General features: G+C 44.2%; 1 protein-coding gene and 1 long non-coding RNA gene across 5 annotated transcripts in view; one reads left to right on the top strand and one right to left on the bottom strand.

The window, feature by feature from the left end:
- ANTXR1 (ANTXR cell adhesion molecule 1) overlaps window positions 1-27,817 on the top strand; it is a 264,134-nt gene that overhangs the window by 197,340 nt on the left and 38,977 nt on the right. Inside the window, exon 17 of the mRNA XM_015094293.3 lies at window positions 2,849-2,929. Within this exon, the coding sequence (XP_014949779.2) occupies window positions 2,849-2,929 (81 nt within the window). The remainder of the gene's footprint in view (window positions 1-2,848; window positions 2,930-27,817) is intronic.
- LOC121819269 (uncharacterized) overlaps window positions 1,595-27,817 on the bottom strand; it is a 56,494-nt gene continuing 30,271 nt past the window's right edge. For 2 of the 4 annotated variants that reach the window (XR_009599804.1, XR_009599807.1), the window contains one exon: window positions 1,595-23,721. This is a non-coding gene — a long non-coding RNA (uncharacterized LOC121819269). The remainder of the gene's footprint in view (window positions 23,722-27,817) is intronic. The other 2 variants (XR_009599805.1, XR_009599806.1) reach the window with 2 other exon arrangements.

Here is a 27,817-nt window from a genome sequence, read left to right as displayed (position 1 = left end):
TAGACTTTCAGCATTATCCTTCAAAGACCACTTACAGATCAGTGTTTTCAAACATGCTCGCGAGACCCCAACAGGAATACATGTTGGCCCAGTAAGTCCTTATGTGTGAATATGTGTGTATTCACTTCATACACTAATGCTCACACCCATGCATGTTTAACTGATACACATTTTTCACAAATCATACTTATCCTTACCATGTGCCATTAACTCAAATATTTTCTTTTCTATTAATTCAGATCCTAACACACAAAATTATTTCATGAGGGGTTGAAGAGTTGCAACCCCCAGTTTAGAAACCCTGTGCTAGAGGATCTAAGGGAAAGTGCTCCAACCAGATCTGCACAAGGAAGAAGCTGCAGTTGGTATAATAGAAAGTATATGAGCTTTGCACAGGGAACTATATTCAAAATCCTGTGATAGACCATAACAGAAAACAATATTTTAAAAGAAGGTGAAGTGAAAGTGAAAGTCACTCAGTCATGTCCGACTCTTTGCGACCAAGTGGAATGGTCCATGGAGTTCTTCAGGCCTCAATAATGGAGTGGGTAGCCTTTCCCTTCTCCGGGGGATCTTCACAACCCAGGGATCGAACCCAAGTCTCCTGCATTGCCGGTGGATTCTTTACCAACTGAGCCACAAGAATGTAGATATGTGTATAACTGAGTCACATTGCTTTATAGTAGAAATTAATATAACATTGTAAATCAACTATACTTCATTTTTAAAATTAATAAATGCCATTAAATTTTTTTTTAGACAGACATGGTGGGGGCATCCAGTCACACCTCTCCAGTTTACAAGTTGTGTGCCTCTGGCCAAGTTAGTTGACCTCTCTGATTCCTTCCCCATAACCCCTTGGGACTGCTGGGAGAATGAAATGAGCAGACAGACAGAAAAGCAGCTAGCGCAGCACATAGCAGCACTGGATGCATTCATTCATCTAACACATATTTACTGAGCACCAGAAGCTGTGCTAAGGGCTGGGTATACAGCAGTTAAAAAAACCACCTCTGCTTTCATGGAGCTGACATTCCAGGCGACAGAGACAAATACTAAGCAAATAAACAGAGTCTTTGTCAGGGAGTGATAAGGGCTGTATTAGTTTCCTACTGTTGCTCTAACAAATTACCTCTAACTAAGTGGCTTAAGACTGCACAAATTTATTGTCTTATAGTTCTGGGGGTCAGAAGCCCAAAATGGGTCTCATTGGGCTAAGATGACAGCAAAGCCAGGGCAACACTCCTTCTGGAGGCTCTAGGAGAGAATCCATCTCCTCATCTTTTCCAGACTCCAGAAGCTGCCCGCTTATTGGGTTGTGGCCCCCTTTCCTCCCCAAAGCCAGCTACCATGGGTTGAGTCCTTCTCACATGGGATCACTCTGACTCTGCTTCTGTTTCTCCATCTCTTTCTCTGACCCTCCTGCCTCCCTCTGTTAAGGACCCCTATGAAATACATAAATAATAAGCAAAGCCATGTGGTTAGCTTGGGTCCATCCAGATGATCCAGGATCATGTCCCCAATCTAAGATCCTTAACGTAATTGTTGGGGCAATTCGAGCGCAGGTTGAAAAAGAATTTCCAGACACACAGCATTTCAGAAGGGACTGAGTTTATTAAGAACAAAGAGCAGGGATAAAGGAGGCACTGCAAACACAGTGGGCTGACCTGACAGACCAAGAAGAGTTGACAGTTTTTGTGGGTTAATAGCCAATTTTTACAGCCTCAAGACAAAGAAAATTCCTGCTGGAAGGTTGGGGATTGGTTGGGGCACTATAGAGTGTTTACTAGAGTGGGCATCTTTGCCTAATTTGGAGTCAGGAGGCCTGTTAGTGATGATCAGGGGCTTTTGGCAACAAAGGGTCAATTACCTTGTTGACCTGGTTCTGGGCTCCACTTCTGTGGCCGTGGCACAGGGCTCGCACCTGTGGCTTTGGAGCAAGGACTCAACAGTAATCAAATCTGCAAAGTCCTTTTTTTGCCATGAAAGGGAACATAGTTGCCAGTTCCAGAGGCTAAAATGTCATGTTTAGAAGTGGAGGCGAGCAGATTTCCTGGTGGTGAAGGGAAATCAGACAAAGTAAAGGGGACTTCTGCCTGTTGGTGGAGTCACCAGCCAGGGTTAATGATAAGAGCAAAGCTAAATAAATGTCCTTTTTTTCCTGTGTTTTTAGTGTTTGCAGTGGCAGAAGCCAGCTTCACGCAGCATGTCTAAGGAACTAGAACATTAGACTCCCTTTGTCACGTACTGTGAAAACTTTAGCCCTCAGAGATTCAGTCTTCTCAGATTTAGCCAGTCACCTACAACTCCAAAGGGGGCTGTGATTTGTGGTGATCCATAATGCTTGGTCATTTGTCCCTCAAGCCCAGGATTCTGGAGCCTCTTGTGGGGACAGCCATGGATCTGCGCCCCAGGACCCTTTCACTGGTCCAGCCCCATCCACGCTTCTATTCATTTTCCTGAATTTGTCCTCATTATTTCGTTCGTAAACTCGGGACACTAAGTGGGAAGAAAAAACTTGAGTGCAAGTTGAAAAGCTTGACCTGCAGTGTGAGGAGATGCCCGGAAGTGCAATGAGGGCAACAGGCTGAATGACTCCTCTGTGTCTGCACACCTGAGCTGCGCTATAGTCGCAGGTGTCTCCTGCGTGAGCATCAGGGTTCTCTGGGATGCGTCTCTTCTCCTCCATTGCCGAAACCCACACTTTGAACTAGAGAGTCACGTCCTGTGACAACTGCGTTGCTGGTGAAGTGTGGTTCATATGACTGAAGAAGCATGGAAAGTTCATGTCAGTGCAGGCCCTCGGTCTGGTTTCAGATGTAATCTTGATGCATTTGTTTTATTTCAGGGAAAACTCGATGCTTTGTGGGTCCTACTAAGGAAAGGCTACGATCGTGTGTCCGTGATGCGTCCACAGCCAGGAGACACGGTAGGCTTCGTTAACGGTGTCGCATACACGTGTTCTTTTTTCTCTTTCTCTCTCTCCCTCTGACTGTTGAGCTGCAATAAGTCCAGATATATGAATCCAGCTATCATTTCATGCTGTGACAAATCAGATACTAGTTTTCAAATTTCGGGTTCTACAAGACCTTGAGTTTCGACTTGCTTTCTGATAAGGATTTTGACCGAGACAGGTTAGATTAGCTTCCTAGGACTTGAGCTGCTGGGTTTCCAGGTACAGTGAGTGAATAAAGCAGGGATGCTCAGGCAGCTTCCGGAGAGAGGGCTGCTGCTCCTCGGCCACACTGGCCAGTGGTGACAAGCAGGACGCCAGGGCCACAAGGTGGAGCCAGGGAATAGGGACCATAGGAAAACTCCCCCATCGTCCAGCAGGTGTTGGGTTTGTCTGGTCCAGGATCACAGGAGGGTCTTCCACAGTGAGGATTTGCCCTGAAACTGTCAGGGCCAAGCTCAGAGTGTCTCTAACTGGAAGGAGATAGCAAGGGAGGAGGCCACAAAGGCCTTAGTCCTCATTTTGTAAATGAGGAAACAGAGGACAGGACAAGCTGAATAATAACAACGCTGGAAACAACCTCAGTTCTGCCGTAATCACGCCATTGCTAGCTCTTCTGGGAAGAGCTATTCTCTCTTTTATAAAATCTTCAAAGCAAAGCCTGGGACCAAATTCTCCCTCAACCACCTGCAACCTGCATCTTTCATCTGCTGCTCTGGGAATCAGACACACTAACCCAAAAGCAAGAGTGTCTAATTTGGGGCTCCTTTGAATCAGATAGAGTTGGGTCTGAATTTTGCTTCCTTCCTGCCTGGAAAACTCTAAGCAAGTCACTTGACCTCTCTGAACTCCATTCTTCATATTGTAAAGTGGTTGATAATAATTACTTCAGTGTGGCTGGCTGGAGACAGTAATGTTTGTAAAGCATTTGGCTTTATGTTTGAACACATTAAATAATAATGCTCAGTCAAACATTATTATGATTATTTACCTTGTGCTTTTCTGTCTGTGAAAGGTTGATGCAGAAATTCAAACTATATTGCTATTGATTATGTCAAATATACCTGTATCTTTACACTGCCCACTCTGCAGCACGGCACAACTAATAACACCCTAGAGCAGGGTCAGTCAGGCAGGTCACCCTCCCTTTGCACCTGGTGACAACAGGTGGCTTGTGGTTGAGAGGATTTGGTCTAAAGTTTCACAACCTGAGCAGACTGCTGCCAGCTAGCTGTTCCTGCTCCACGTTGTGGCAGGGACTGCAGGCAAGTATGATGTAAAAAAAAAAAAAAAACACCCAGGGCATATAAATGCTGGGCCAACTTGACCTTCTTGATCTCTAGGATTTGTTTTTTGTCTGGAAATCAACAAGAACACACTGCTAGAGCAGATTTTAAAGTACACACAGCTAACAGAAATGAGCCTAGGCCATCAGCTTTGTACTCAGCATGGTATCTGGCCTTGTAAGCTATACATATGGTTTCTGTGGAAAATTAAGACATTTTTTAGCCTGCACGAAACGCATCTAACAGATTAAGAAAAAAACAATAGGATAGGTAAACTCCTTGGGCTCAGCAGTACTATTTTTGTGATAGAACATGCTAGTCCATGAAAAAGCCCATTTTTCTCAGAGCATTTGAAAAACATCTCCATTCCGATTTGTTAACATTCCATTCTTCACTGCCAGAAACAGATTTATAAACTGGGTCAACCAGAGAATCAAGTGTAGGAAAGAGGAAGGATAAGAGAAATATTATGGTAGATAAGATGTAAGAACTAAAACTGTTTGAGGGCTAATGGCTGATTGGATAAATCTAACAAAAATGAGATGAAAATGGATGGAATCCTTCCTTCTAATGAATCACACCTAGTTTGAATCTCTTATTTACAAATTCTGAATAAAAGTTTGTGTCTTTCACATTTGAAGACCTTCTGTGTGCTTTTGACAAATACAATCCCACCCTGAAATATGATTCTCCAGTCACACAAAATGATAGATGGGGAGGACGGAAGGTCTGAGAGTTAGGATACATTTGTGACCATGCTCTCAGAGGTGTTGCAAAGTACAGTTGTCCAGCCTACTCTGAAATGGACATTCTTTACAGGAATCCTGCTGAAATTTTTAAGACACATGAGAGAATAGATGCAGAGAACTGTGTCTTTGTAATCATGGTGATGGCCACAGACATCTAGTTGTACACTTGGAGATACACAAGAAAGATCATAGATTATGTAGGGAGGAAAATTCAAAGCTACTTTATGGCAACTCAGGAAAGAATTCTAGAAGAGAAGACTATACTGTAGCTTATTATTATGTGCTTATTCTGTTCTGTTTTCATAACTTCGACAGACTCACTACAGACCTGCCTTCTTTGCACGATGGATAACTCTGTAAGAATTCCTCAGCACTGATTTATGGGGCTGACCACATTTTCCATAAACTCAAAATGACTACATCCAGGCATGTGCTCATGAACAAGAGTCACAGGTTCTGAGTTTTTCCTTTAAAACAAAAACAAAAACAAACATCACCTAATTACATTCTCAGTTACATTCTGAATTGTTTCAAACACATGTTGATCTCACAGAAACCTGGCAGTTTTTCCTTCTCAGTTCCTGTCTGCTCTATCCTTCCCCAAATGAACCCACCCCAGCATTACAGACGTGGGCTCACCAGTAGAGCCTCGGAGGCTGCTGGAAACGCGGAGTGCCTCCAGCCTCCACCGCAGAGCAGAGGGCTGGGAGAGGCCTGAGCCCAGAGTCACATCCTTCCCTGGGACTGGTGCCCACTTCCCGGGAGCTGCCCAAGCCCTGGGTCAGGGAAGACATGAACGGGATGACAGCAGGAGCCGTGAGTGCTTTCTGCCTGCCGCCACCCGTCTTCCTCTCTCTGCCTGGGGTGGGCCCACTGTCCTATTGTGTTTGGGAGCCCACCAAGAGAGCCTGAGCCACCATAAAAGGGAAAGTACCGAAGAAGCCACGTAAGTAGCAAACCAGCAACACACTGGATCCTAAAATTTAATAAGTTCACTAAGCACATGGTGCTTGCATGCCAAGTTGCTTCAGTCATGTCGAGCTCTTTGCAACTCTGTGGACTGTAGCCCATCAGGCCCCTCTGTCCATGGGATTCTGCAGGCAAAAATACTGGAGTGGGTTGCCATGCCCTCCTCCAGGGCATCTTCCCAACCCAGGGATTGAACCTGTTTCTCTTACATCTCCTGCATTGGCAGGCAGGTTCTTTACCACTAGCACCACCTGGGAAGCCCCAACCACCTGGTAACCTCTGCTTAAACCATCCCCTGGCTTCCAGTGTATAGCCACCACTTTGCTCTTTTGAAACCATGGATCTCAGCATGCCATCCCAAAGCTTCAGTCTTTCAAAGGCTAGGAAGAAGCCCCAAATCCTTAGCTTGATTTAGAAAGGCTGTCCTTGTCATTTCATCTACTTTTTCCCCCTGGTTCCCCTATCACTACATAGAGGCTCTAGCCACCTAGAATTGCTCCCCATTCCCTAAACATGCCAGAATCATTTGTGTCTCTGTGCCTTTGCAGTCTTAATTTCTCTGCCTGGGATGTCTTTCCCATCTTCTCTACCTGCTGAACTGTTACCTTGGTAAGATTGTTCATTGTCCCCATGGTACCCCTGTAAACACAAAATGTTGCTGTCCAGACCCAGGCTTTAAAGGGGGTTTTACCAAAGTAGAGAACATTCACAGAGACTTAGCAGGAAAGTCTGGAAATTAGAACCTGTGTCACATGAGCATTTGCCAGGATAGTCCCCAATTCTTCCTAAATGGGAGCCTCTCTGACTTCAGAAAATTTTACCATTCAAGGACAAATGGCAGAAGGAATTGGGAATGTTCAGTCTGAGGTAGAAGACTTAAAGGGAGCTGAGAGCTTTTTAACTTGGTCATCATGCTAAGCATTCTTTTTATAAACTATTAATATTTTCTCTCTGGGCCTCCCTGGTGGCTCAGATGGGAAAGAATCTGCCTGCAGTGGGGGAGACCCGGGTTTGATCCCTGAGTCGGGAAAATGCCCTGGAGAAGGGAATACAACCCACCCCAATATTCTTGCCTAGAGAATTCCATGGACAGAGGCGCCTGTCAGGCTACAGTCCATGGGGTCAGGTTGCAAAGAGTTGGACACAAGTGAGTAACTAACACTTTCATTTTCATAAATATTTTTCATCACTTACCTGTATTCAAGGAATAATCTTTTCATGCCACTTCATATCATTATATGATGTGATTTTAAATGCAAACTGTGACATTATATTTCAGCCTGCCTTCTCTTTTTAGAGTGTTCATTTCAAGTGTTTTACAGATGAAGCTATCTGTAATCAGTATACTTGTTGCCAGATCATTGTGCACATTCGTGAATGTTTTCTTAGAATTAAACATGTAGCTGTTTCATCGATCAGTCAAACAGCAGCAAAATTTTAAAGTTTTGACATGAATTGCCAGGTTGGGCTCATTATTCATTATTGCCTGAAACATTGTGTGAGTTAACACGAGAGCCTGCCATCTATGAAAATTCCATCTCCCATTAACATTATTAATCTTATCTACTTGACGGATAATTTAATTTAATTTGTGTTTTCCGTTACTGAAGTGAAACTTCTTTCAAATAACTATTTTCCATTTTGTGTATTGCCTATATATGCCTCTGTCCTACTTTTTATTGGATATTTTAGCTTTGATTTTTATATGGCCATTTGCTTAACTCATATTCATTCATTTATTAGCCAAATGTTTTGAAGATCCAGTGGTATACATTAAGTACATGATGCTTACTTCATGAAACTTAAAGTCTAATTGTGTGTGTGTGTGTGTGTGTGTGTGACATTACCTATAATTTTATAGTTAAATATATGAATGTTTCTAATTTCTGCCTTTGGTGTCAAACTTAGTCTTCTCTAGTCCAAGAGGATGTAAATTTTCACAAAAATTTTCTCTTACTTCTACTCTGTCACTTTTAGTTTTTGATGGTGTTATGAGTTGGTACCTTTTCTGTATCTTCCTGGGTATTTTATGTAAATTTTGGAGAAGTGCCGTCAGAAGTTATCGTCTATATGTTATATCAAACCAGAAGCCCTGGAACATTAAAGCCTCTAAAGTACAGAATATGACTTCAGAGAAGACATGAATGAAGTTAAGCCACAGGTAGAAGTTACAGTAACACGTATTTCACCTTAAAAAACTGAAAGACGAGTTTCAACAACAAATGGGCTTCCACAGGCATCACTGGGGTTGCTCCATGTTACTAAACAAGGGTAAAACCAGTCAAACCACTGGGCCAGGACATAGTAAACAGTTCCTGCAACAAATCACTAGTTCTCAAACTTGAGCACAGAATCACCTAGAAGTTTTGTTAAAACACAGGTTGCTGGATCCCACTGTCAGAGTTTCTAACTCAGCAGGTCTGGGGTGGGGCCTGGAAACTAGCATTTCTAACAAGCTTCCAGGTGATACTGATGCTACTGGTCTGGGGACTACACTTTGGAACCAGTGAGATAAATGGAATTAGATGCCCATCAAGATCTCTCTAACCCTAATTGCTGGGGACTTCAAGTCAGCATCTCTGTGTTTATTTGACCACCAGTGACTACTTTCCTATGTTTCTCTGCAGAACACCTATTAGCCTAATTGGGGAGTAACTGCTCTAGCAGAAGTCTAAATATTAAATACCAACCAGTTGCAGAGAAATCTTGCCAGCTGCAGATGGTTTTGTTCCTAGATTGCTAGTTTCAAACACAGAAATGTAAGGGAGTTTCAGAGATCAGAGTTCACGGAATCCAGTGATTTTCAATCTGGTTGCATGTTGTAATCATCTGGGGAGTTTTAAGACCCTGGTGCCAGATTCTATTTAATTTTTCTGGGATGAAGTCTGGATACAGGAGTTTTAAAAGCTCCCCAGGTCATTTTAAGAAGCAACTAGGGTTGACAATCAGTGATTTGATCCAATTCTCTATTTCTTGTCCTGGGCAGCATCTTCTGTTTCCCTCATGGAACAATTTGAAGGCAACTCTCAACATCCCTTCAAAAACTCTATCCTGTGTTTCATAGGCATAAGGAAAATGGATGATTACAATCAGCAGACAATAAGCATAGATTCTTCCTGCTCCAGTATTGTTACTGCTTGGGTAAAGAGAAAGGAAAAGAAAAATAATAACTCTGCCTCCTGGGTCTTTCCCAGATGGAATTAAAGTATCAACGTGTCTAAACCCTCTCCAGGCATTTTTACCCCAGCTTTAACGTCCCAACTCCTGCACATGCTCTGGGAGGAGCCACTGGGGATGGATGTCGTCTTTGTTTTCAGCTTCTCAGTTTCTCTCCGACCTGGCATGGGGAGGCTGGTACATTCCATCGCTCCATCACTATCTGCAAAAACAAAATATGAGGCACACTCTGAACTTGTTTTGCAAGACTGAGCCTCATTGCAATCAGAAGAGACCCAGGAAACACACATGTAGATAGAGATGTACGTAAACAACATATGATACTCCTCTGAAGGGCAGCCTCGGAGGTTGTGAAATCCTCTCCCTGGGCTCCCCAGGGCTGCCGTCTGCACAGCTGTTTCCAGCAAGGGAGCTGGGCCAGTCACGTGGGCCCCATGCCTTCCTACTGTTGCAGAGGCAAGAATGATCTGGCCAGGTTATCTCCAGGGACAGAGTGTCCTCAGCCCAGTCCTTCGAAAGCAGACGAGCCTCCTGCAACATAAGCAGACTCGAAGTGTGCACACTCTGTTTCTTGCTTTCTCTTTTCTCCCTCTCCATGTACCTTGCATGACCTCCTCCTCCTCCTTCCATCGTCATCTTGGCAACCTTCCCTCTAACATTCTCTCATCAAATTTCATCTACTGTGCTCGCACCTAGGAACCCATCCCTGGGCTGGGCCCTGGGGATGTCAGTTAGAATAGGACTTAATTCTAACTTCCTGGAGTTCAGGGCATGATTTGAAAGAGTAAAGCATTGTATTAATTATAGATGGTAGAAGCTGGAGTCAAGATTGCCGGGAGAAATATCAATAACCTCAGATATGCAGATGACACCACCCTTATGGCAGAAAATGAAGAAGAACTAAAGAGCCTCTTTGTTGAGGTCCTTTAATGGACCGGAACCTGGTGGTCTGGAGTCAACCGATAAGAAAGTAAAGGAGAAAGAAAGAGGCTGATATTCCTTGGTTTACGCAGAAAGCCAATAAAGCCCCTGATACGGGGCTTGCTCTGTTCATGAAGGCCTCAGGCGCCCTCTTGATGGGGTGAAGGCACAGAGCACCTTCTCAAGAGGGTCTCAGAAGCCCGGGCAGGAAAGTGAACCCAGAGGGCCTCTCCACTCCAAGGGATCAGCCTGAAAGAGAGAGAGAGGGAGAGAAAGACAGAAAGCAAGACACGGGGACCAAAGCTCTGATGGAGCAAAGGTGTTTTATTCAACATTGTGTAGGTATTTATACTGTCTTACAAGATAGCTATTTTCAGCAGAGATAAAATCAAAACTTACAACTTATCAAGGAAACATGAGGTCATCCATATGAAAGAGAGAAGGTTGTAAATAATCACTTTTACCATATGGTTCATAAAAAAGAATAGGGTACTTCTCACCATATAGAAAAACTAATGAAGGAAATGCCTGGATTCCTCAGCCCCCAGAAGAGGCTTTCCTCTCCTCTTAATTCCTGAATATTCAGGAATTAATAAGGAACAGAGAATTCCTGACAGATCCAAAACAGCACACAGGAAGCCTCCTGTTAAATGCTTCCTGACACCTCTTGATGAAAGTGAAGGAGAAGAGTGAAAAAGTTGGCTTAAAGCTCAACAATCAGAAAACTAAGATCATGGCATCCAGTCCCATCACTTCATGGCAGATAAATGGTTAAACAGTGGAAACAGGGGCTGACTTTATTTTTCTGGGCTCCAAAATCACTGCAGATGGTGACTGCAGCCATGAAATTAAAAAACGTTTACTCCTTGGAAGGTAAGTTATCACCAACCTAGACAGCATATTAAAAAGCAGAGACATTACTTTGCCAACAAAGGTCCGTCTAGTCAAGGTTATGGTTTTTCCAGTAGTCATGTATGGATATGAGAGTTGGACTATTAAGAAAGCTGAGTGCTGAAGAATTGATGCTTTTGAACTGTGATGTTGGAGAAGATTCTTGAGAGTCCCTTGGACTGCAAGGAGATCCAACCAGTCCATTCTAAAGGAGATCAGTCCTGGGTGTTCATTGGAAGGACTGATGTTGAAGCTGAAACTCCAATACTTTGGCCACCTGATGCGAAGAACTGACTCATTTGAAAAGACCCTGATGCTGGGAAAGATTGAAGGCAGGAGGAGAAGGGGACGACAGAGGATGAGATGGCTGGATGGCATCACTGACTCGATGGACGTGAGTCTGAGTGAGCTCCGGGAGTTGGTGATGGACAGGGAGGCCTGGCGTGCTGTGGTTCATGGGGTCGCAAAGAGTCAGATACAACTGAGCGACTGAACTGAACTGAACTGAACTGATAGAAGCACAGCGGCTTCCCAGGTGGAACTAGTGGTAAGGAACCCACCTACCAGGACAGGAGATATAAGAGACATGGGTTCATTCCCTGGGTTGGGAAGATACCCTGGAGGAGGGCATGGCAACCACTCCAGTGTTCGTGCCTGGAGAATCCCATGAACAGAGGAACCTGGCGGGCTATAGTCCATAGGGTCACAAAGAGTCAGACGCAACTGAAGCGGCTCAGCACACATGCACACAAAGAAGCACAGATCCATTCGCAAGAAGGGGAAGAACTATTATCCCCATTGTATAGAGCAGAAACTGAGACTCGGAGGGAGGCTAGACACACAGCTGGGAAGGGGCAGATCTGGGGCTTGGACTGTCAGACTTGAAGTCCACACTGGGATTCCTCAAATCGTTTATGCATTCAGTAGATACTTGTTGAATAATATAGAAACCTTAAAGTTTCTATATATTCCAAAATGTAAGAGTTTCTATATAGTCCTTTTTTTATTAAAAGATTAATGTCTATTTTGTTGTTATTATACAGATTAGCTAAGTCTAGATTAAGATACTGATACCAATGTCTTATTAGTAGTATAAGTGAGAAAGGGATATTTTAAAAATTTTTTAATATTTAATATTTTTAAAATATTCATTTTTTAAATAAATATTTTTAAAATATATATACTTATCAAACACTTCCTGTGAGATGAGCACTGAGTTTGTGCTGGTTGTTCACCAATTAATAAGCTGTGTCCTGTCCCTTGAGAAGCAGGAACCAACAGTCAAGGCCCCAAACACCAGTGTGATGGCTCTGTAATGGATGTGAGAGGTTGGGGGCAAGGGAAGGAGTACACCTAGGAAGGGCATTTCACCAGCCTTGGAACTAAACTGGCTTCTAGAAGTGGCGTTGAGGCTAAGATCAGAGCGGAGTTGTGGAAGGAGGCTCTTCTGTGGGAAGGAATCTTGAGCAAGAATCTGGGGGTGGCCTGTGGCTTCTTTGGGAGACTTGAGGAGTGGGGTTTGGTGGAGGACAGTGCAAGGAGTGGAGGGAGGGGGTGGAGGGGGTGCTGGTCATGGAGCCCACTCTGGGGACAGTGGAGAATCACTGCCAAGTGTTTTAGGCATAGTTGTGTTCACATTATGTTTCAGGAAAGTCACACTGGCTGCAGTGTAGACATGGTGGCAGCCTGACCAGAGGCAGTGGTGGGAGGAAGAAAGAGGCTGGATTTAGGAGATGCTGAAGAAACAGAATGCCTGGATTTGGCAACTGGCTGGTGTGGAGGATGAGAGAGCGGGTTGTCAGGGAGGACCTCCAGGTTTTAGTCTGAGCCAAGGGTGCAAGACAAGCTTTGGGAGGGAAGAGGAGGACTTAGCTTTTAAACTTACAGAACTGAGTATAAGTACCACCAGCTTATTACACTTCAGGAACGCTCACTCTCAGAGTTATATATGTTCAGGGTGTGCACCTACAGGACCTGAGAGTGGAAGGTGTGCCCTGGATGCCCCCCCTTACATCACCCGCCTGTCAGGAGGCAGTTTTCTGTAGTGAGAGTTCTGGGCAGGAGGCAGAGACTTAAGCATCCCCACCATGACGACTGAGACCAATGTGAATAGATGCAGAGCCAGGGAGAGGGTGGAGAGAGAGAAGGGAAATGGCTTGAGTGCTGAACACCCAGGGTCACATCCTTTGAGCTGGGGCGGGGAAAGAAAAAGGAGAACAAGAGGGAAACGAAGAAGGACCAGCCAAAGAAAGAGCAGGCGTGACAGAATTTGGGTCATGGAAGCCAAGGGAGGATGGTTCATCACGGAGGAGGCTGGGGCCAACAGCATCAAGTACGGGAAATTTAGATGCAAGCTGACCGGTCCATTAATTACAGCAGTGAGAAGGTCCTGGAGGTCTTAGTGATGTGAATTCAGTGCCGTGATGGGGGCAGGAGTGAGGCTTACTGGAAAATGGGAAGGGAGAACCAAAGCAGTGGCTGGAGGAGAGCTGGACTTGAAAGAGCCTCTTTGTTTGATCAGGATGAAGGACTTAAGAAAGATGAAGGGCTCATGATGGAAGACCAGGAGGGGCTGAGCCTGAAGAGCTCACTGTTAGAGGGCAAGGGCCCTGAGGAAGTAGAAGACCTAGTGGCCAGGATATGCCTCTCTTCCTTAGTGACCTCAGTGGCAGAGTCCAGGATGTGCTCTCCCCCATTCAGCGGCCTCTGTCTTCCCTGATAGGCCAGCCAAGCAGGGCATGTAGACGTGGACCAAGGAGAGGATGAGGAGGAAACCAGCCACACCTTCCGAATTCTACCTCTCCCACACATCTGCACTTTCTGCAGTTCCAGGGTGGGTATCTCTTCTTCGTGCAAAATAAAAGTGAAGTCACTCAGTCACGTCCAACTCTTTGCGACCTCACGGACTATAGCCTACCACGCTCCTTCGTCCGTGGATTTTCCAAGCAAGAGTACTGGAGTGGGTTGCCATTTCCTTCTTGAGAGTCTTCATGCAAGAAACATGGGAATTTGGGATGCCATGTTGCAAGCAATTTCACTTCAAAACTCCACCTGCAAGAGAGCCCATTGTTGGATCCCTAGAATATATTGCTGTATGTTTTGTTTCTCGGTGGCCGAATGGAAATAATGATCTTCTCTACCCATGGCACCTAAAGGGCAGTGCTGACTGCATTGGGGTATTTTGTTTTGTTAGTGGAGGCCTCCCGCTTCTTTCGTTAGTGGGGGCCTCCTACTTCTCCAATAAATTAATCCCATAATATCTGTCAATTACCAATTACTAGTTTTATACTAGGTTATAATCAGCTACATAAGTGAGATACTTGTCATGTATCAATATTGTGGCAGAGCCCTGCATTTCATAGCAAAGCCATCAACAAATGTCCTTGGTCAGGATTAGGTTAAACCAACAATTCTGGACTTAGTCTCTCACTCTTACTATGTACTAGCAGGGTCACTTTTCAGGCCACTGTGCTCTTTGAAATCATGTCCATTTTCCAAAGAATTGTTTACTGGGAATACATACACCTGGATGTGCAGGCTGTGCCCTGTGACAGAGGACCACCCTGAACATCACTGGTCAAGCTCCCTGAGACAGGCCTGCATCCCAGCTCAGAAAGGAGTGTCTCTTCCTGACTCACACAAAAGCACCATGTGGGCTACTGATGGCCCCCATCATATGAAAATAGAAAGCAACTCATTTCTTCCCAAGGACTGCTTTAGATACTATTGCTCAGTCCAGTGGGTTCCCCCAACTTTATCATTCCCAGTAACATCCTTCTCACCATTTCTTGTACTCACCAAGAAAGCATTTACATACTTAATAGAGTTTTTACCCTATATTATCTTTTTTCTTTATTCACTTGTGACCATGCATGTATATAACTTAATGTCTGATTCTTTCATTTAATTTTATCCCTATTAACATAAGGGGGAAACAATTTTTCAAATTGCTAGGCAATTAAAATCACTAAAACCGCTGTTCTATATGCACTGATAAGACATTCTTTCCTGAAGACTGGCAATTTTAAAACACATGGGCATCTATGTAAAGACATGAACATCCCCATTTGAACAGCTTGCTGGTGAAACAGCAGATCCAAGTAACAAAAATACCAGCACATTCTAAGACATCCCAAAAACGTGGTGAAAATGGATAACTTGGGCAAGTCCCAGCGTCCACAATACACACAATTGGTTGGTTAACATTCTGTAGAAAGTTCACCTGGCCCTGAGGCTCTTATCAGTCATTTCCTGTCTGCCGAGTAACATTTTGCGTTTTAACCTCCTCACTTCAGTTTTCCTCTGAATTTGCTTCGTTGCATCTCTAGTAAATGCCTTTGTTCTGACAACACTGATTGGTGAAAATAAAATGAACAGGCAAACCTGCGAGCAGGAAATGTTTACCCAACTTTCTAAGTGTGATCTTTTTCAGCAGATATTACTGAGGTGCTGGGAAGGGCTCTGGGGAAAAGGCAAACAAGTGTGAGACCTCAAAGAACAGATGGCTAAGGTTGAGGAGACAGAACAGATGGTGGTCAAGGCCAAGAGAGCTGAAGGGAATGAGAGCCACAGAGGAAGGAAAATCACCCGAGAGGATGGGAGACCTTCTCCTGGACTGGTAGGACTTGAAATGGGCTTTGGAGGAAAGTTGGGACTTGGGCAGACAGGAAGTAGGAAGGTCGGGGTAGCAGGTTTCCAGGACCAGCTTGCAGCCCATTAATGCCCATGGCCAACTTGCAGAGTGAGAGGAGACACCTCAGGACGGGATACAGAGGATGAGCGTACCTCCTGAGGCTGGAGGGGGAACAAGGGCGAGATGTTACCACCCTGATGACAGGGACTGAAAAATTTACACTATCACCATTTTGAGCTAGTCTTAAATATTAGGATAAATATTAGAGTGCCAAATTACATTGTATTTCAAGACATTTGATTTCAGGCACAGTTTCTCAAAAGTTTTGCAAAGCTCTGGTTTGACAAGATATTGATACAGTTTTTAATCGTTTTTAATGTATGTAGAAAACTTGGCCATAGGCATCTTTGTCTTGCAGAACAGCCGGGTTAAAATCATTCTACCAAAGCTCAAGTACGCAAAGGATCCAATGTGTTGGTAAATAGTTAATAGGCTAATAATTAATGATATTGGTTTGTCAGGATGAAACAAAATGACAAGTGTAAATAATTCAAACAGATGGGAGTTCATTTTCTTCCCTTCTTTACCCTGAAAACTACAATTGATTTCAAAGAAGTTAGATCTCTGCACACAAGAAAAACTTCTCAGAATTCCTCTCTCATATTTAAATCAGCAGTGACTAGAAGAATCAAATTACTGTATTAATGTCTTTATGTAAAGGTCAATTCCTTCTTGCACAATAGACAACAGGCTTTATATAATGCTTTTTTCTTAGTCCCTCTGCCCTTCAATTCACAGAACCGCTGAAAAAGTAGACATTTCTGTTTTAAAGTGGGGGAAAAGAAGTTTGCATAGAATCTATTGGTTTTTACTTTTAGTAAACAGGGATCTTCAAAATTTCTATCAGTGTCTGACACCAAGATGTAAAGTCCCCAATAGATCTGGAGAGAAAGTCCAATTTGCTGGCCACTGACTTCTGACCTTTCATAAACTTTTGTAAGACTAGATCATTTAAGAAAAAAAAAAAGCAAATTATAGGAAATGTTCCTAGAGGGTGTGATTTATTTTGGCTGAGCCCCTTCCCTGGATGTTTGAATTCTCAGTAGTATTTATTCACTGAGTATTTATTCAATTCTCACCCTTGGAAATCTTTCCTTCACTGTCTCATTGGAGAGGAACATGAGTACTTAGAATTCTTGGCTTACCCGCCTGATTTTAGAAAAGAAAAAGTTCAAGACATCCTCTGTCCACAGCAAAAACCAAACTGTACCCGAAACTTGCAAAGTTAACTTTTTTTGGAGAAGCTAAACCCAAAGTTGATGCTGCAAAACATACCATCTTGAGGTGTTTTTTTTTTTTTAACTAACTTCCTGCTCCTAGTGGGAGGTCTCTTAAATAAATAATTGTGAAGGTATCTGATGTGGCTGTGGTCTCTCCCTCCCCTTTCAATCCCCCATAACCTAACCCCTCCTTTTTCCACACCCATACATATTTCCATACTCATCAGCATCATCATTTTATTGCTTAGCTGATGACTTTCACCTTTGAATTGCCTCATCTCCCAAACAGCTGCAGCAACAGGTCAAGTCCTGGTATCAAGTTGCAAATAGCAAACAGAGGAGAATTTGGGGGTTGAAGAAGGCAGGGCTGGGTAATAGAGACATCCCTGTTGAAATTCTCTGATCTCATTTTTTTTTTTCCTGACAAAGAGAGTCAGGACTAAGGGAAATTGGGCTTGGTTCTAGGGTCAAAATCTCATCCAAGTGTATAATATAACATTGTAGGAAGTTTTCTACTTTGCTCAAGTGTGATGTTTATGTCTAGCCACTTGGCAACTATGGGCCTTCTCTTCCAGCTGAGGGCATTGGAAAAGATCATCTCTAGTGAATGGTCTCTACCTCTTCCAGAGGCCTCAATTAAGATTTATTTAACCCAGTTTGGTGGGAAGTTCTATTCTGGTCCAAAAGTGCTCGGTTGAATCTTATGTGGCAGAATCTGACGAGATATCCTTCCAGAATTCACAGGCTGCTGTAGACACACACACACACACACACACACACACACACACACACACACACACACACACACACACACACACACACACACAGCTTCTCCCAGTATCTCCATTACCACCTCACCTCAACCTGACCCTGAGTCTCAGGAATGGGTTGGAGGTTCCTCATGATCTCAGTCACACACACACACACACACACACACACACAGAGCTTCTCCCAGTATCTCCATTACCACCTCACCTCAACCTGACCCTGAGTCTCAGGAATGGGTTGGAGGTTCCTCATGATCTCAGTCTCTTCATTTTCAAGATAAGGAAACTGATATTTAGCAAGCTGACGGGGACACCTCCAAACACTCCCAAGTACATTTTCTCAGATGCTCCCCATTCCTGCTTTACTTATCTCCTATTTTCATATTAATAAGATTAATGCTCTCATACTAAGATCCCTGCTTCATTCACAGTTACAAAGGGACTTATTGGAAGTGGCAGGACCAGACCCCTCCAGCCATTCACACACCCTGGCTCTCCTGAGTTCTCTCCCCAGCCAGGAGAAGAAGGTGGGGCTCATGATTAGGCTTAATCCCTTGAAGAAAAGGTAAACCAGACAGAATTTTGGAAAGCAGAGCTGCTCCCTGTGACCCAAACCCCTCCTTTCCTGTCCACTTACCTTTGCCCACCTCCCAATGCTGTCCCATTTTTATACCCTGCCCAAGATGGCATACCCACTGCCTGCCTCCCTTAGTGACCTGCCCTCCTTTCCATGTGCTTAAGTTCCCAAGTTACTTCATATTTTCTCTTACTGATTCCACCTCTGCCTGCCTCTCTATCACCAACACTGTGTCTAAGACAGAGTGCATCCATGCACTGGTCTTGAGCTCTGACCCTACAGCAGGTACCATGCTAGGCAATGGGGATTTACATGAATGAGGCCAATCCCTGCCCTTGTGGGATGTACATCAGAGCAGTCAAAAAAGCACTAAATTAGAACTTGCTGTGATGAGTGGTATGGAACTGTGGGGAGCATCTGAAGTTTCATGGCAGCATAGAACACAGAGATTTAATCCAGGCTGGGGGACGAGGGAAGACTTTGAAAAGAGACCGTTGGACTGAGATTTAAAGGATGAGCTCTCCTGGTGAAGTGAGGGAAAGGCATTTGGGTGGAAGAAACAGCATGTATGAAGGCCCAAATGGGAGACGAGCTGAAAGAGGAGACCCAGGCTGACACCGGAGGGGGAGGGGAGAGCAGTCACACTCCACCTCCCAGCTCTGCCTTCTCCACCCTTAGAGCTGCTCACATCTTTCGGGTGCCCAGCTCTCCGAGGCTCTCCCCTGACTCCTGCTCATTGTCTGGTCCTTCCTTCTTCCTGTGCTCACAGCTGCTGCCTCAAAATTTCACACCATTTTAATTTAAAGGCAGTACTGATATTTCACTCCCTGAGGAAGCAGTAACTGATTTGAGGAAAGGGACATTTCCTTTCCTTTCCCTCACAGCACTGAGAATATGGTTCAGTTTGTTTTCTTGTTCTAGGAAGACTTTTTCTGTGACCCCCAGGTCACAGCTATTTGTAAACTTTTATAAGATTCCCTCCATAGGTACCTGCATTTCAGTAGTAGCCAAAGATGTCTCAAAAAAAAAATCCTCAGCTTTAATAAAGAGGGAGAGTTCACATGTTCTTGTAGGGGCATCTTCAGGTAAAATGAGGCTGACTGAGCATTGCATTTATTCAGTTATATTCACACATGCACCTATGTGTACACACATATCACTCACCTCACTACACCAACAGTTTGCACGCGTGCTCAGGCATGTCCAACTCTTTGTGACCCTATGGATTGCAGCCCACCAGTCTCCTCTGCCCATGGAATTCTCCAGGCAAGAATACTGGAGGAGGGTGCCATTTCCTGCTCTGGGGGATTTTCCCTACCTGGGGATCTAACCCACATCCTCTTGCATCTCCTGCATTGGCAGGCAGTTTCCTTACCACGACGCCACCTGATTAAGCATTATTAAAACATTAAACTTTCATTATAATTGCTGTTCGTACTTTCTGTCATTGCCATTTATTAATAACTTTGACTTTTCCTTTAAATTTTTTGAATATAGAAAATCTGAGAGGAAAACGACTCTGACTTTACTCGTCTTACTTTATAAATTCATTCTTGTGATATTTGTTTAACGTTTAGTATTTTTCCATTTTTTCTTTTGGCTAAGACCATCAAGAGCAGAGCTAGGTTCAGAATCCATAGTAATGGCAGAGTTAGCTTCAGGGGTGCTCACTCCTCTAGCCTTCAGCACCTGTGTGCTTTCCTGTATCCCCCCCAATATCTGGATTGGGTCACCCCATTGACTGGGTGGCCCTAAGCAGCTGACACCCAGTCACTGGCCTCAATCCCCAGTGTACCTACTTTCCAACGCTTCTGTGACTCCAACTCGAATATAAGCTCTAAATAGGAGTAAATCGTGTGTAAGCTTTTCCACATTCTCCTACTGCTCACTCAAGGTGATTTGTAATGGGAAACTCTTGAATGTCACAGAGTCTGGAAAATTGAACATTATAACAGACATCCATGCCCCTTACTGGGATCATTAATCAAAGTGGGTCCACTGGAAAGTCCACTGTGGAATCCTCCCTTCTTTTTTTCTAACAGGGGAAGTAGTTCTGACCAAGCAGGCCTGGACTTCTTAAGCATGGAGGTAGAGAGAAATGGAAAGAAGAGGGAATATTTTCCAGTTGGTGGTGGAAACATACTTACCAAAATTTATGAAGCCACGGCCTCGATGCTCCACCATGTCCTTAGGCCCAGGGGATGTATGGTCCTCCAGAGATGGCCAAGGCATAGAACTGAAGTTCTGAAGAGGCATAGAACTGAAGTTACCTTCTGTGCTGGTAGACAGGAAGCATCCCTCCAAACCAGGAATAAGTACAGACCTCCTGTAGCCCATGGTCCCCACTGTACCCCATCAGCTGCCCTGGCTTGTTCTGCACTACATCCTCCGCTGGTGGCCCAAAGCTGAAAATGTGTTTGCTAATGATTCACAACAGAACCTCCTAGCAAAAAACTAGGGTTACGAGCAGTTCACATCACACATACCAGCAACCCACGTGACTACATCACACACAAGGTCACTAATAAGCAACACAGATGGAAGCTTCCAAAAGACTTAACCTACCCGTGTGAAAATTCCAGTTTCATCCAGCAGTGTTACTATGCCTTCAAAATTCACATCACACATACCAGCAACCCACGTGACTACATCACACACAAGGTCACTAATAAGCAACACAGATGGAAGCTTCCAAAAGACTTAACCTACCCGTGTGAAAATTCCAGTTTCATCCAGCAGTGTTACTATGCCTTCAAATTACTGTAAATGCCAATGGTGAAATGACTGTTCTGATCCTCGGTGGACACAGCCAAGCTTTGATGCCTGTCCTTTATAACTCACCCATCTATGTGCAAAAAGCCTGAGACTATATAACAGATTTATGAATCAAGGGAGAGCAATTTTTGGATAACTTTACCTTGTAATCGTTTTCTTGCTCTCTTAAGCTCATTCCATTGACGTGTTTAGTTCTAATCCATTTCCAAGTTCGATATTTTTTAAAGACAACAATTTGATTTTTGAAATTCTCTAGCTTTGCAAGCCATGGACCAAACTGTCTCACCCTGAAGAAACATAGCTTCTCATAAGTCTTTCTCTGAAACATAGCGTGAGAGAAAAGGGGCATGATTTGATTTTAAATGAGTATAAAGCTTCCTATCACTTCCAAAATAGATAAATAGACAGACAGACAGATGGGCACAGTTTCAAACAGTTTTACATACCTTAAAGAGTCTATGGAAATCAGAAGATAAAAGTATTTCCATGACAGGAATTTAAACGCTTATATTTTCTTTTAAGCTCCTCACTGGCCAGTGAGAGAGTTAACTAGAACTTTTCTTTCAGCTGTGGAAAACAGTGGGCAACTTAGTGGAATTATAAGTGGAGTCTTTTACAAATAAATGGAGTGTTTTACAAAATTATTTGTGACCTCCCCTTTCACTCTCACAAGTAGCAAAAGATCTTGAACACCTCAAAAGTAGAATCTAGGGACTTGCCTGGTGGTCCAGTGGCTAAGACTCCACACTCCCAATGCCGGGGGACTGGGTTCAATCCCTGGTCAGGGAACTAGATCCCACATGCCACAACTAACACCTGGCACAGCAAAATTTAAAAATTAAAGCAAATTTTTCTAAAAAATGTAAAGTGTAGGGCTGCGCAGTCCCATAAGGCAGCCCCCAGCCACATGTGGCTATTCAGCACTTGAAATGTGACTAGTCATAAACGCCATGTACTGTACGTATGAAATACACTCTGGATTTTCAAAGATGTAGCATGAAAAACGGAATGTAAAAGATCTCCTTCAGTTCAGTTCAGTCGCTCAGTTGTGTCCGACTCTTCATGACCCCATGGATTGTAGTACGCCAGGCATACCTGTCCACCACCAACTCACAGAGCTTACTCACACTCATGTCCATTGAGTCGGTGATGTCATCCATCTCATCCTCTGTCATCCCCTTCTCCTCCTGCCTTCGATCTTTTCCAGCATCAGGATCTTTTCCAAGGAGTCAGTTCTTCATATCACGTGGCCAGAGTATTGGAGCTTCAGCTTTAGCATAAGTCCTTCCAATGAATATTCAGACTGATCTCCTTTAGGACTGACTGGTTTGATCTTGCAATCCAAGGACTCTCAAGAGCCTTCTCCAACACCACAGTTCAAAAGCATCAATTCTTCAGCGCTCAGCTTTCTTTTTTTTTTTTTTTTTTAGTTTTTTATTTTTTAAATTTTAAAATCTTTAATTCTTACATGCATTTCCAAACATGAACCCCCCTCCCACCTCCCTCCCCATAACATCTTTCTGGGTCATCCCCATGCACCAGCCCCAAGCATGCTGCATCCTGCGTCAGACATAGACTGGCGATTCAATTCACATGATAGTATACATGTTAGAATGTCATTCTCCCAAATCATCCCACCCTCTCCCTCTCCCTCTGAGTCCAAAAGTCCGTTGTACACATCTGTGTCTCTTTCCCTGTCTTGCATACAGGGTCGTCATTGCCATCTTCCTAAATTCCATATATATGTGTTAGTATACTGTATTGGTGTTTTTCTTTCTGGCTTACTTCACTCTGTATAATCGGCTCCAGTTTCATCCATCTCATCAGAACTGATTCAAATGAATTCTTTTTAACGGCTGAGTAATACTCCATTGTGTATATGTACCACAGCTTTCTTATCCATTCATCTGCTGATGGACATCTAGGTTGTTTCCATGTCCTGGCTATTATAAACAGTGCTGCGATGAACATTGGGGTACATGTGTCTCTTTCAATTCTGGTTTCCTCGGTGTGTATGCCCAGCAGTGGGATTGCTGGGTCATAAGGTAGTTCTATTTGCAATTTTTTAAGGAATCTCCACACTGTTCTCCATAGTGGCTGTACTAGTTTGCATTCCCACCAACAGTGTAGGAGGGTTCCCTTTCTCCACACCCTCTCCAGCATTTATTGCTTGCAGATTTTTGGATCGCAGCCATTCTGACTGGTGTGAAGTGGTACCTCATTGTGGTTTTGATTTGCATTTCTCTAATAATGAGTGATGTTGAGCGCTCAGCTTTCTTAATGGTTCAACTCTCACATCCATACATGACTACTGGAAAAACCACAGCTTTGACTAGATGGACCTTTGTCAGCAAAGTAATGTCTCTGCTTTTTAACATGCCGTCTACGTTGATCATAGCTTTTCTTCCAAGGAGCAAGCGTCTTTTAGTTTCATGGTTGCAGTCACCATCTGCAGTGATTTTGGAGCCCAAGAAAATAAAGTCTGACACTGTTTCCACTGTTTAACCATTTATTTGCCATGAAGTGATGAGACCAGATGCCATGATCTTAGCTTTTTGAATGTTGAATTTTAAGCCAGCTTTTTCACTCTCCTCTTTCACTTTCATCAAGAGGCTCTTTAGTTCCTCTTCGCTTTCTGCCGTAAGGGTGGTGTCATCTGCATATGTGAGGTTATTGATACTCCTCCCGGCAATCTTGATTCCAGCTTGTGCTTCATCCAGCCCAGCATTTCTCATTATGTACTCTGCAAATAAGTTAAATAAACAGGGTGACAATATACAGCCTTAACATACTCCTTTCCCAGTTTGGAACCAGTCATTTTTATATTGGTCACATGTTGACCAATTCTGGACCTATTATTAAAAATACTCTCACTTGTTTCTTTACTTTTTACAAATGGGGCTACTAGAAAGCTGAAGATTACATATGTGGTTTGTGTGACACTTCTATTGGTTGTGCTGGTCTAGAGAACTAGCCTGCAAGACACTTGAGAAAGGAGGGACAACATGATTTCATACAGGCCCCGCATCTTTCAGCCATCTCTATTTAGTACACATAAGGATCATTTCAGAGTTTTGGGTCACGGTCTGCCCTTCCTGGTTTTCTGTTAGGTCAGTTGTGACTTTGCCTTTCTGGTCCAATTCCTATTCCAAACTTCTTTTTCGGAGCCAAAAGTCTTGCGCACTCCAAACCAGCATGGAGGGTTTTGTTTTTAAGCTTCCTTTTACTATCATCACAGGGAAGAAAGGGTTTGCTGCATTTAAAACTTTGTTCTAGATATTTGTACATTTATTGGATTCTCTGCTTTATCTTTGAAAAATTCCTAGAAAGCAAATATTATCCCCATTTTACCAAAAAGAAAACTAACTTGACTTGGGAAATAATAACTTGTTTTTACCAGGAGCTTCGTAATGTGTAATTATTTTGAAGGCATTTCCTGTGATCACCCTTTGATGTAAGCATTCTCATCCCTGTTTTACAGAGGAGGAAATTCACTTTACAGAGGACTCAAGAGCCTCTTGAGTCCATGGCTGATACATGGAAAAGCTAGCGTTTATTCACTCATCACGTTTATTTGTCAGGCTAAGCCCCGGTGAACCAGGAGGCCATGGTCCCTCCCTGCGGTCTGCACTGTAGGGTTCCCAGTACTCAAGTGTTAAGTGCTATGACAAGAATTAAAGTAGAGTGGTGGTATAGAAATAAAATAAACACCTAGCCTATGTGGTTAGAAAAGCCCTCTTTGGAGAGATGGGCACTGGAGAGGTGGCACTGAAGGTAAGGTGTCAACGACAAGCAGGAACTGGCCATGTCAAGATCAGGAGAGGAACAACAGTGTGATACCTGTATGGCTGGAGAGAGCGTGGCTCGTTGGAGGAAGTCACCAAGTGCAGTAAGAGACAGGAGGGCAGGGCTTGTAAACCAGGGACTGGATTTTACTCTGTGTGTTAACAGGAAGGCTGCATGGCGTAGAGGGTTAGCAGGGGAGGAATATAGTGTGATTCACATTCAACCCAAACTGCCCTTGATTCGGTGGAGAGAAGGGATTGGAGGGTCCAGAGCAGAAATTGGGAAACCAGTAAGGAGCTCGTTGCAAATAGAGCTGGGTGAGGGGCAGTGGTGATGGCCTGGCGAGAAAAGAGCAGAAGTGGCAAGAAGTGAATGCAATCTGAATGTATTGTAGCAGGCCTTCCCTGGTGGCCCAGTGGTTAAGAATCCACCTTCCAATGCAGAGGATACAGGTTCCATCCCAGTTAGGGAACTAAGGTCCCACATGCCATGGGACAACTAAGCCTGTGCACCACAACTAGAGAAAGCCCGTGTGCAACGAAGACCCAGTGCAGCCAAGAAAAAGAGAAAGGAAGAAAGTATTGTGGAAACACAGCTGATGAGACTAGCTGATGGGCGCTCATCCCTCTTTCCATCTGGCTGTCCCTCTAGCCCCCTCCACCCCCTGCAGTGTCCTTCCCAACACACTCTGTCCTGGAAATTCACATCCCAGTCACCCAGTAGGGGCCTTTCCACCATGCCCAGAAAGCAGACAGAAACTCCAGCAGAGCGCCACTGTGTGTCACCCTTTGGTTCTGCTTTGTGAATTCTTGTTGTGCCTCGCTGTCAGCCTCTTGACTATGCTTGGTAAGCTCTGAATCACATCGAGATGAACAGTGAGACCTTACTGTATTCCAGAATCTCTTCCATGGAAATAATAGAGAAGTAATTCTGTTCTTTGTCACATTGGGGCTGGCAGGAAGATGAGTCGTTTGCACATTCAGTTGCCCTGATGCCATTTGGAGAAAAAGCAGAATGCATTGTCATATATGCCAGTCATCAGCCAATGCACCATGCACACTGGGGCCCAGCCTGGGGTAGGCACTCCTGATTAGCGGACAGAGCAGACGGGGAAGAAACCGGGTGGTGTGTCATAAAGTGATTGTTTGCTGCTGACAGTAAAATGGAGAGAGCATGAGTGGAGGGGGTAAGCCAGAGGTCAAGTTTGGTTGAAAGAGACTGCAGATAGGAGGTATGACTTCAGCTTTTCCTTCGAGGATGCTCAGGCTTTAGCTAAACAAAACAAAAAAATTAAGACCAACTGGGTTGCCAGTCAGCAAGTTTATATGTGCATGTATATGTATATGTAGCCCCTTCTCCAGCCAGAGAAAACATTTTCTTGGCGTGCACATTGAGCCTTCATTAATGCTCTCAGTGCTAAGGAATGAGAACTCGCTCTCCTTTACCTACTAGCCAGCCAGCCTCTTCCCAGGAAAACAGAGGGCGATCAACCACAGCAGCAGGTGTTTGGCACGTCTGCATATGCCCCACACCCCCTTCTCTCTGATGTGAGGGAGTTCTGACTCCTTGACAGCAATGAACTATACCCCCTCTGAAACCTCCACTGGCTCCCACTGCCTGCACACAAGATGTGTTTTATGCACATTTATTCCCCAGCTGCTCATAGGCATCAAATAAGTTTGGGGAATGCTGCACTTGACAATGTTAAAGGCTTGGTTTTGTTTTGCTTTTTAATCTGCAAGACTTCAAAGATGCTTTCATGACCCAATTACATTGGGAATCTCCAAAGAATTCCCATGGAATGTATCATGTCATACTTCCCAAACTTGAAAATGACTGCTCTGTTTTGATTGAGCATCACTTGCGCCCTGTGGAAGGCAAACTTGGGAAGTGCTGGGCTGCCCAGCATTTCCCCCCAACCCCCTGACCCCCATCACCCTGCACAGTGGATCAGACTCTGCCTGCCTCTCCATGAGTCCTACACAAAACAGTCTGCCCTTTGAGACACTGTTTCAGTGGACAGGCCCTATGTATTCCTGCATCTAGACCTCCACTCACACCATGCCCTAACCCAAATGATCCTGGCCTTTCCTGTCCTCTGATTGTAACTCAGTGCAAATCATGTCTCTTCTTTGCCAGTCCCTGCCAGGTCTCCGAGATGCTTTCTGCCTCTGATCCATCATCACCCTGCTTCATGTCCCATTCATCTAGCATTTCATAGAGGTCCCTTTCTCTGACACCTCGCATGTGGTAGGCACTCAACAAGAGGAGAAATAGGAAGGCAGTGAAGGAAGAGAGGACAAGAGAAGGAGCCAGAGAGAAGGAGGACGGGATGGTGGAGGTGGAGGAAGAGGAGAGAAGAGCACTGAGGTGACAGAGGAAAGGGAGTCCTCCAGGATCTTAGACGTGGTATTTCATTCAGTGTCGGGAGAGGCACAGCCAGGAATCGCACCTCAACTACTTTGCAGAAAAGAAGATCCATTGGGTTTTCCTTCCATGACAGCAGCCCCCAGGGAGAGGACTGGTCCCCAGGCCCACTTTGCAGAAGGCCAGTGCCCAACTGTAGGGCACCAGCTCAAACCAGAGGTGCCATACCTGAGAGTGGCCCCAGCTGTGACCCCTTAACCTGACTTGTGCCTTAATAATTAACATAATTAGGTATACCTTTACGCTATTAACAAAACATCATATGTACCCCTTTCTTTGTTGTTTTTTGTCAACGACATAATTGTGCTCAGTTGTGTCCAACTCTTTGTGACCCTATGGGCTGTAGCCCACCAGGCTCCTCTGTCCATGGGATTTTTCCAAGTAAGAATGCTGGAGTGGGTTGCTATTTCCTGCTCCAGGGAATCTTCCTGACCCAGGAATCATCCTGTGTCTCCTGCATCTCCTGCCCTGACAGGTGGATTCTTTACCACTGAGCCACCTGGGAAGCCCAGATAAAATAACACCATATACAAGTAATGATAAATATTAAGCAAAATAAATGACAAAGTACAAATTAACCCTAAAGCGATCATCATAAGAGCATTTTGCTAAAGCCAGTGCCTTCC

This window comes from Ovis aries, chromosome 3 (genome assembly GCF_016772045.2).
Source record: "Ovis aries strain OAR_USU_Benz2616 breed Rambouillet chromosome 3, ARS-UI_Ramb_v3.0, whole genome shotgun sequence".
Lineage (NCBI taxonomy): Eukaryota > Metazoa > Chordata > Mammalia > Artiodactyla > Bovidae > Ovis > Ovis aries.
This window is presented reverse-complemented; position numbering and strand designations above follow the sequence as displayed.